Source organism: Durio zibethinus, chromosome 26 (genome assembly GCF_047325235.1).
Source record: "Durio zibethinus cultivar Kanyao isolate XHJ-2024 chromosome 26, ASM4732523v1, whole genome shotgun sequence".
Lineage (NCBI taxonomy): Eukaryota > Viridiplantae > Streptophyta > Magnoliopsida > Malvales > Malvaceae > Durio > Durio zibethinus.
Genome location: NC_143187.1, coordinates 11,108,938 through 11,119,548, shown reverse-complemented (window position 1 = coordinate 11,119,548; position 10,611 = coordinate 11,108,938). Strand labels below are relative to the sequence as shown.

Below are 10,611 nucleotides of genomic sequence, written 5' to 3'. Positions count from 1 at the left end.
TGGGGAGCTGGGTTGGGCCAAAACAAAATTAGGGTTTGAATTCCTTAACTATGATTGGAGCCCAAACTTTGGTTTCAATTGGGTTTCTTACTATGGGATTCTTAAGCCAACCCAAAAGGAAAGCATGGTTGGTTCCTGGAGCTATTATTGGGTTGGGAAGCAGCTAGAGCTGGAGTTTAGTTTTCATCTGGGTTTGTGGTTGTGATAATAAGATTTGGACTTACTTTAGGCTTACCCCAAGCCTACCCATTTTGGTTTTGTCTAATAATATGGAATGGCTTTGAACTCTCAATTTTCCAAAAGCAAATGTTAAACAGTTTAAATTATTTCATCAGCTTGTTACATGAGAGAATATTGATAAGGTTTTCTCATCGATGACAGAAAAATTAAATGTCATTGGATTTCTAACGGCCTTCTAATAAAGTAACAGTCATCTCATTCGAAATTAGATTCCCAAGAGACGATGAATCTGTCTCCGAAAGACACCTTTCTGCATAAAACCCAGGTCTTCCAGGTTCAGCTAATGACATACTCTCGCTATCGAACATCAATAGCACAGTTTCCATCATTGGCCTGTCTTCTGGCCTCTGCTGGACACACAGGAGCCCCACCTGTATGAATCTTAGTGTTTCACGTTCAGGAAAATCTTGTTCCATCAATTCATCCATTAATTCCAATGCCTTCCCCTCATTCCACAATTTCCAGGCCTGAATGATATCAATTTTCAATTTTTTATCAAAGTGCTTGCTGCGTTAGAGTATTTCTATAGAAAATGAAGAGATAAGAATTGATACTGTAATATACTTACATGCCCCAGAAGGTTGAGTTTGTGGTCAGGATGAAAAAAACCCCGGTTCTTCTTTCCACTCACCATCTCCAACAATATGACGCCAAAGCTGAAGACATCGGATTTCAAAGAAAAGTGTCCATCTATTGCATACTCTGGAGGCATATAACCACTGCATCCATCAGCAAATACAACATTATAGTTTTCAGCTCTAAAATTCAAACTCTTATCACTTGATGCAGGTAGACCCTTATACAGTCAACTTACTAGGTTCCAACTACTCTCTTTGTATTTGCTTCTGTTTGATCTCCATGGAACGTTCTAGCCATTCCGAAGTCTGAAATTTTGGGATTCATCTCGTTGTCTAACAGAACATTACTGGCCTTGAGATCCCTATGGATGATTCTCAGTCTTGAGTCTCTATGAAGATAAAGAAGGCCACGAGCTACGCCAACAATGATGTCATGTCTCCTTCTCCAGTCAAGTGAAGGTCGCCTTGCTTCATCTGCACCCATTGCACAATTGTTTGATTGTCTTATTGTAGAAATGAAAAGGGCCTAATACTGATAGCTAACTGTAGTTTGAATTTATTCTGAAGTTAAATTCATATATAAAAGAAAAAAATTATATCAGAGAAATGAATAGAAAGTTGAGATACCAAATATTAAGGAGTCCAAACTTCTATTTGGCATGTACTCATATATTAACATTCTCTCTTCCCTTTCAATGCAACAACCTAGAAGCTTGACCAGATTTCTATGTTGAAGTTTGGAGATCAAAATGACCTCATTTTTGAACTCTTGAAGGCCCTGTCCAGAATTCTCTGCAAGTCTCTTCACTGCTACTTCTTGTCCGGACTGTAGCTCACCCTATGAATTATATCAAATATTATTTAGTAGCAGTAGCGGAAAAAAGAGAGAAGAAGAAATACTCTAAAATAATTATGCCTCCCAGATCAATCTGCCAATAGATTTCTGTTTTCGACCTTGTATACTGGTCCAAATCCACCTTCTCCAATCTTATTTGCACCAGAAAAGTTGTTAGTAGCAGCTTGAATAGTAGCAAATTCAATTAAGGGAAGTTCAAGGTCCTTCTGACTTTCAACCATGCTGATGGTCACTTGATTTTCTGGCTGGCTAGCTTTTAAGAGGAACAAGGACAAGTTAACAAAAATGAACTAATAAAAATAGTAAAAGTGTGATAATGCCAAGGATCAAGCAAAGCTTACCTCTAATAATCTTTTTCTTCCAAATCACAAACAAGCCAATCAAAGCCAAGATGATCATTGCTGAAGCCACTGATATAGTTGTTGCAATTGTCACATTCTTCCTCTTGTTGCTTGTATCAGCATGTGAATCTAACAATCAAAAATAAAATAGAAGCTTAGGAAATACTTCTTTCGAAGAGCAGGAATCAAAATTACTAAATAATAATTGAACTAAAGAAGTAAAAGAACATCAACGTGGCCAGACATCCCTGCTTCAGCAAAAGCTAAAGTAGGACAATACAAATGCGTTTATTTGTTGCAAAGGAATTTCAGGATTTAGCTAAAGAATTCTCACCAAGTGCAGAAGCTGCCATTCTTACATAAAGATCTTGTCCGTATTCAGGAACTTCTCTCATATCAATTAGGTCTCCATACCAGGTTACACAGCCATTCCCTGTGCCTCTAATGTCAAATTTAGCATAAGCAGAGCAAGAACAATTCTTCAGGCACTCTGCCTGGCAATCTTCTATTGTCATACTTACATTCACCCTAAATTGAGATGCATCTGGTAGTTTCAACCCTGTAAATTTCAAAAACCCTTCTCCTTCTTGGCATATATGTGGATCCTGTCGTCCACATCCACCTGACCAGTCAAGAACATCCCAATCTTTGGATAATTTGGGCTCAAAACCCTTCAAGCAGTCACAATTGGGAGTCTTGTTAATGTTGCAAATACCATAACTACCACACAAGCCATAATTATCACATCTATCTTCTGCAACTGTGAATATGAGATACCAATTAGAGTGGCGATCGTTCCAGGAAAGGTGCTGAACCGAGCCAGATTGACTTAAGACAAACCTTGATGGAATATTGGCTGTTATGTTATATGAATAATACACTTCATCATTATTGGAGACAAATATTGGAGTAAAAACTGGGTTTACCTGCAAAACTGGAACGCCACTAAATTGTGTTCCATACCATGGTCCACTTCGGAACTGCTCAGTGGATCCCTTACGAAGGACAAGTTGAGGAAGTCCACGAGGATCCACGCTGTAAGTATATTCTCCAGGAGAAGGATCATCCGAGCTTTTCCAGGATGTCAGAATTCGGTTCAGACCCGTTTTCTTGTTCCAACCTAGTTTCATACCTGGTAACAATGTATCCGAAGGATAGTCAAAGCTCTGCCATATGAAGTTCTCATCATTGCCATCTGCAGCATCTTTCACAACAAAATTTCCAGTATCTAACAGCTGCGCAACTGGGTTTTTAGCAGTCCGGGATGAATTTGAAGACCAGATAATGCTCCCTGATTCATCGACAATGGCCAGTCTTCCATCATCACCAAGTGTCAACAATCCAGAAGCATTTATGAGAGGGAATTCTCTGTTTCCGACCCAAACAACAGTCCGAACCGGAAGATTCTTGTACCATATTCCTAGATATCGACCACTGGAATTCCCACTATTGAAGAAGCCTAGTTCAAATTTCTGGCCTGCTGAAACTATTGTGTGGGTGTCATTCATAGAGTGTGCTAGAGTTATGGTATCAACTGCAATCGAACTTTCTAAGAACAAATATACTACAGATAGAAACAAGAGGTTTCCCTTCAATTTCCCCATAATTCTGCTTATCTTCCATTTCTCTAATTCAAAATTCAGTTTCAAGTATTTAGCACTCTTCCCCGTGCGAAACAGTAAGTTGGAGAGTCTAGGCATGTAATTGACTACTTGAATGCGGAAGACTTGTTTTAGTGCGGAGTGGTTGGATATGTGGGGCCCAGTTCGTTGGTCTTCTTCCCTCGTCTAAAGCAGCCTACCACAATTTAGAGTTAAACATTGCATACCAATTAAAGGTTTTTAAGAATCGACAACATTTGTGGAATCTTAGTCTTTTATGATTGCTAAGTATGGTACGAGTAAGAGAGAAATGAATCTTAGATATTATTCCGTTATTTCAGCTTTCTGCTTTCATTCCATGATCCTGCAGATGTTATTAAATTGATGATGTATCATGTATCCAATAGCTCTGGCAACTTAAGAAAAATCAAACAAGGTTTGGATGATATCTAAAGAAAATGATTAGACTAGCTAGGTAGACTAATTGAATGTATAAATCACGTTACCAAAGCTACTGGCTAGTGGCTAAGCCTTGAATGGCTGAAAGATTCAAGTCTTCACTCATTTTCATGTTGTAGTCTTTGAATATTTGAAATTAAGCTTTGGCAAATTTCAAATTTCAGTAATTATTAAAACAAGGAGGAGGTTTGAAAACTGATATGGGGACAATAATTTTGTGTCTTTTCTCATTTTGGCTTGTCTATCTGATTGTGTAGACTTGAAAGGTTGTAGGCCAAAAGCTTTGTTTTTTTCCTTAACCCACATTTCCCCTCAAATCAAAGCTTTATTAAGGTCAATTATTAATGTATTCTTACATTAATCATTAAGAATGTGAGAGTATTTGATTAGAGTATATCCCATGAGAGATTGCGCAACAATTCTGTTGAGCTTCTTTGTGATCTAATACAGTTAAATGTCTCACACTATAAGATATGTTTTTGTCATTCATGGATCATGGGATCCAGAGCTCTTGAATCCATAATTTTAATGAGAAGAAAACTTGCGTCACAACCTTGTACGTGTGTTAGCAAAGATCCTCCCATCAAGCTAGAACATAATTATTAATAATTGACAATTTTGGTTATTGTATTTTGTCATTGTTTGGTGGTATGTCTGCATCCACTGTAGGAGAAAGACTGATTTCTTATCATCTTCAAAAAAAAAAAAAAAGTGAGGGTTCTTCATCTCTGGACTTTGAGCCAGAAGGCATGAAAGGTCGTTTAATTTTCAATATGTTTTATATTTTCATTTTTCCTCTGAACATTTTACATGTAATAACATGAATAACTAGTTTCTTTTTTAAGATTTTGAATGTTGATTCCCAAAGAACTTGCCCCCAAACTCAGTAATGGAAATTAATTTGATCTAAAAATGAAACTATTTTCCATATATTTTTTAAAAAGGGATATAATACTACTCGTTTCAACAAAAGGAATTGCATCGTAGCATGGAAATAAAATCTCCTGAGGCTAATTAAATTCAACTCAAATAAAACAGACTAATTTTTCCAGTCCTAGGGAGTCCCCACTTAGTTTTATTTATTTATTTTTTTTCACTACTTTTGACCGTGAAACTATAATTTATTGATAGTGCCAGGGCTTTAATGTCAGCTTCGACTACAGTTCAATCTCTTAAAAGTAAAGAATTATAGAATAAACAAAAGTCGAAACAGCAATGTTTGGTTCTAGATGTTTATAAATTTCTTCACCTTCTTTAGATCAGTTCTTCACTATCTTAGTGATTGTATTCTGTTTGAAACAGAAAACTTTAAAGTCTTGACATGAATAATTGCCCCTCTAAAGAAAGCAAAAGAATGGAGTGGTTGGATATCAGGGCCCGGCCTTCCCTTTGCTCCACAGCTAAGAATAAATATAAAAATACTGGCTGTTCCATGGAAGATTCCATACCAACTATAGTTTCAGACTGAAGTTACACGGTATTTTCAAAGGGCTACATAAAAAAAATCTTAACCTGGTACAACCGGGCATCCATGAACATGATCAATGACAGTTTTTGCTGCATTTAAAGATCAGAAAAGTATCATGAAATGTATCCTAGGTTAATTTGTTTACTCAAACTTAGTGGTGTCATCTATGGCTTTTTAGAATTGATTGTTTCACCTTTAACAGATCCATCAAGTAAGCTCCCCTCTCTCAATGAAATTAAATATGAACACATTGTAACAATCAATTTGGCCAAACTTACTGTTTTTCATACCTCTGCTAAGCACAAGGAAAGCAATTTTCAGAGACGCTACTCTTAATTAATGATAGTTTTTAGTTGACTGCATATGTATATTAAAAAAAATCCGAACAAGCCGTGGATCAAAAATATTTTGTCACTTTTATTAATTAAATATTTTTATAAAATTTATCTAATTAAAAAAAGATGAAAGGTAAAAAAAAAAAAAAAGAGAAATGATGCTGAACACCTTACTTGATCTCTTTTTTCTTTTTTTTTCATAAAATTTATCAAATATAAAAATACAAAAAGAAAATTAAAATGGAAAAAAAAACTAGAAAAAATGAAAAAAAAAATAAAGCTTCCCTTTTTATAAAATTTATCCAATAAAAAAATGAAAAAGGTAAAATGAAAAAAATTAATAATTAACACTGGGTGCCATATTGACACATTGAGTTTAAAATATTAATTTTTTAAATTAAAATAAAAATAATTTTATTAATATAATACATATATATAGTTAAATAAATAATAAAATATATGCTTTTGTATACCTTAAAATGAATCAAGACAAAACACCTGACTTCATTTATTTTTAATAAATTAGATTCATCTCAAGTTAATCATAATTTAAAAAATCACAATTTATCCAATTGAGATGAATCGAAATTCGTTGAATACAAATTATTTTTTTTCATCTTTATTAATTAATATCTTTCATTGCCAAATTTATCTAATAAAAATATATATATATATAAAAAAAACAAATTGGGGAAAAACAAATTGGGGTACCATGCGTATGTCACGGGTCAAGACTTAAACTCCGAACCCACACGGCTCCGGGACTCAGGCATCCATTCATCCGACGTCTCAAATCAGCCTTCATACCACAGTTCACATCCTTGTGAGGTATTGTCCGCTCTGGTCCCCTTGGTCTCACGGTTTTATCCTACAAAAGACGCCTCACAAAGAAGAGGTGGTGTAGACCTTTTTATACCCCAGTGACTATTCTATTATGTTCGATATGGGATTCAGAACTCTTCCTTAAGTCTGTGACATTTTCTCCCACCTAACCTTGTGATGCCCTCGTCACAAAGGCTGGCCACCTTGCCTACCTACCTCGAGGTGCTTGACGTGGATCGAACAGTTTAGGGCTGGCTTTGATACCACTTGTCACGGGTCGAGACTTAAGCTCCAAACCCACCCGACTCCGGGACCCAGGCATCGACTCATCCAACGTCCCAGATTAGCCTTTCTGTCATAGTTCACACCATTGTGAGGTATTGTCTGCTCTGATCCCTCTGGTCTTACAATTTTGTCTTACAAAAGGTGCCTCACAAAAAAAAAGTGGTGTGGACCCTTTTATACCTTAGTGACCCTCCTATTATGTTCGATGTGAGATTCAAGACTCTTCTTTAAGTCCGTGACACGTACACTTACATAAGTTTTTTTGTTTTTTTCACAAAATTTATGTAAATTAAAAGTTAAAAAAAACGTTGAAACATAAGGAAAAAAAAGTAACATGTTGAGACCTTGAATAAGTGTCAAACAAAAGTTAAAATATGTCAAATTTATATAATGAATGGATGGATGGATGGATGAATTATATTTTAATTATAGATAAATATATTATTTTATTAAATAAAAATATTAAATAATATATTTATTAATATATTACAAACATATAAATATAAAATTAAATAAACAATTAAAAATATAACTTCATATATATATATATATATATATATATATAGAGAGAGAGTCAAGATAAGATGGAACAACGTAAATTCGCTTCTGACTCGACCTTGATTTTTAAGAAAGAATATCGATTTGATCTCAAATAAAAAATTTACCTATCAAATTAGGACAAAAAGAATTCCATCTAATAGGGTTATTTTGTTATTCATATCTCTATTGACATATTTTAAAAAAAATTATTTATCATTTTTTTTTTTTGCAAACTATCTGATTAAAAAAATTAAAAATAAAAAATGAAAAGATAAAAAAAGTGAAATAGAGTGCCACGTATACACATCCATTGGCTTTTTCAATAAAATTATCTAATTAAAAAAATAAAAAAATAAAAGGAAGAAAGTTGATTTACCATGAAACATTAGCAATGATAAACTTTCGTTAATATTCTTTTCCTAAAAAATTGTCAAATAAAAAAGAATAAAGAAAAAATATTTTTTAATTAATAATATCAAATGGGTCCCATATTAAAAAAGTTAAATATTTTTAAAAATTATAAATATTTAAAAATGATAAAAAAGCAAATATAAAAATGATAAAATAGAAAAATAGAAAAATGGAAGAAAATAACTTGACTCCTAGCATACTCTTGGTATCAAGTTGGGAAGACAAAAAAGAATTTAAAATTTATAAAAATATTTATTAAATACATAAAAATGACAAATAATAGAAAAAACAAATTATGTTATACTCTTAGTATCAAGTGAGTACAATTAAAAAATAAATTAAAAATCTTGAAAAAGGAAAAAAAATAAAGAAAAACTAAAAAAGAAATAGAAAAAGCTTGATATAAAGTGAGGCTCACATTAAAAAGGTAAAATATTTCAAAACTTAGGAATTAAATATTAAAAATAAAAAAATTTAGGAAAAAGGAAAAAAAGTAAAAAAAATGAAAATAACACAAATATTTTAATTGAACTTATTTTTTTCATAAAATTTATCCAATAAAAAAATAAATACCAAAAACAAAAATATTGAAAAAAAGGAAACAAACATAAAAAGGAAAAACATAAAAAATGAAAAAAAAAAGACCGTAGAGAGTGTCACATTGACACCCACAATGGCCTTAAAATATTATTTTCTTAAATTAAGGTAAAAATTTTATTAATAAAATATATATATGTATAAAATTAAATAAATAATAAAATATATACTTTTATATATACCTTAAAATGGGTAAGAAAAAAACACTCTAAATAAGTTTTCAACTTGAACTTACTTCTCTTGAAAAAAACTCAATCCGTCAAAAGTCAATCTTGACTTTAAAAATCATCATTTATTGTATCGAGATGAATCAAAACCTGTTAAATATGGATTGTTTTTGTATCTCTATTAATTAACACATTTTGTTATAAAATTTATCTAATTAAAAAATAAAAAAAAAGAAAAAATGCCAATTGAGAGGCCACATCGATACCTACCTTAATAAAAAAAAATAAAAAAATAAAGAAAAGGGAAAAAAATCATTGGAGTACCATATGGATATCCTAATTGAAGGAAAATACATTGGATACGAATTATTTTTTCATTTTTATCCATCAGTTTCTTTCATTACAAAATTTATTTAAGTAAAAAAATGAAAAGATAAAAAGCAAATTGAGATACCATATGTACATCTATATAATTTTTCACAAAGTTTATCTAAATTAAAAACAAAAAAAATTACAAAAAAGTTGAAAAAGAGAGAAAAAAAAAAAAAAAAGGTATCATATCAAGACTTTAAATGAAGGCAAACAAAAGTAAAACTGAGTCAAATTTATATAATGGATGGATGAATTACATCTTAATTATAGATAAATATAGTATTTTTATTAAATTAAGATATTTATAATACACATATATATAAATGTAAAATCAAATAAATAATTAAAATATAATTTAATATATATAGTCAAAATAAGATTAATCATTGTAAACCCGTTTACGACTCGACTTTGATTATGACTTGACTTTGATTTAAAAAAAAACACTTGATTTGATCTCAAATAAAAAAATGCACCTATTGGATTAAGACGAATCATAATTAATCAAATATGTGTTATTTTATTATCCATACATCCATTGACATTTTTCTCAAAAAATTTATTTATCAATTTATTTATTGTAAATTATTCAATTAAAAAATAAAAAAGATTGAAATGACGAAAAAAGCTAAAAAAGTGGTATGTGTACACATTCGTAGTTTTTTCAATAAAATCACCTAATTAAAAAAATTAATAGAAGAAAAATAATAAAAACAAAAAACAAAATATGAAAAAACAAAAAAATAAAAGGAGGAAAATCAAGTTGCATGTGAAATTAATAACGATGAGCTTTCTCTAATATCTTTTGCTTTTAAAAATTATTAAATAAAAAATGAAAAAAATATTTTTTAATTAATAATATCAAATGAGCCTAACATATCAAAAGTTAAAATATTTTAAAAAAAAATTATAAATAATTAGAAGGAAAAAAAGAAGAAAAATTTAGATAGAAAAATGGTAAGAAAAAGGAAAAAAAGGAAAAATATTTTGGCTCATAGCATGCCATTGATATCGAGTTGGCATAACCAAAAAAATTTAGAATTTCATAAAAAATTTAAAATCTTGAAAAAAAGTAAAAAGAAAAAAACTTTATATAAAGTGGGATCCACTTTTAAAGATAAAACTTTTCAAAAAATATTTATTAAATAAAAATAATTATTCAAAAAGTAAAAAAAAATTAAATAGCCTAAAAAGCAAAATAATAATAATAATAATAATGCCATGTGTCCCTTAAATGGCAGGAACTATTTATAGTACATATGCAAAATTAATAGTATAGACTAGAAGAACTACCCGACTATACTCAGGTTACAACTTTTTATTTTGATGAAATATATATTGTACAATTTTTTATTTAATATTAAAAATTTTTTTAGTATTTTGTTGTTTTTTTTTTAAATATAATCTTTTGAAAAAAGATAAAAATTTGATGCTCAAATTTTATTACTCAATAGTAAATAGACAAGTATCTACTTATATATTAAATAAGGGAGATTATATTTAAAAAATTATATAAATTATATCAAAATTCAATAATAA

At 30.6% G+C, this 10,611-nt stretch overlaps 1 protein-coding gene across 1 annotated transcript; it reads right to left on the bottom strand.

The window, feature by feature from the left end:
• Positions 1 to 375: 375 nt before the first annotated feature.
• Positions 376 to 3,825, bottom strand: LOC111275132 (G-type lectin S-receptor-like serine/threonine-protein kinase At4g27290). The gene is made up of 7 exons (XM_022860293.2): positions 2,350 to 3,825; positions 2,016 to 2,144; positions 1,773 to 1,927; positions 1,446 to 1,656; positions 1,055 to 1,292; positions 809 to 959; positions 376 to 707 (listed from the first exon to the last, which is right to left on the bottom strand). The coding sequence occupies exons 1-7, from the start codon at positions 3,713 to 3,715 to the stop codon at positions 405 to 407; spliced, it is 2,553 nt and encodes an 850-aa protein (XP_022716028.1). The 5' UTR covers positions 3,716 to 3,825; the 3' UTR covers positions 376 to 404.
• Between the last annotated feature and the right edge of the window lie 6,786 nt (positions 3,826 to 10,611).

Bases quoted from the DNA above. Each gene is read 5' to 3' on its own strand.
- LOC111275132 (XM_022860293.2), bottom strand. From the start codon at position 3,715: ATGCCTAGACTCTCCAACTTACTGTTTCGCACGGGGAAGAGTGCTAAA. The intron at 2,145-2,349 runs GTGAGAATTCTT...TTTGATTGTTAG, and splicing joins AATGGCAGCTTCTGCACTTG to ATTCACATGCTGATACAAGC. The intron at 1,657-1,772 runs GTCGAAAACAGA...TATAATTCATAG, and splicing joins GATTTGGACCAGTATACAAG to GGTGAGCTACAGTCCGGACA.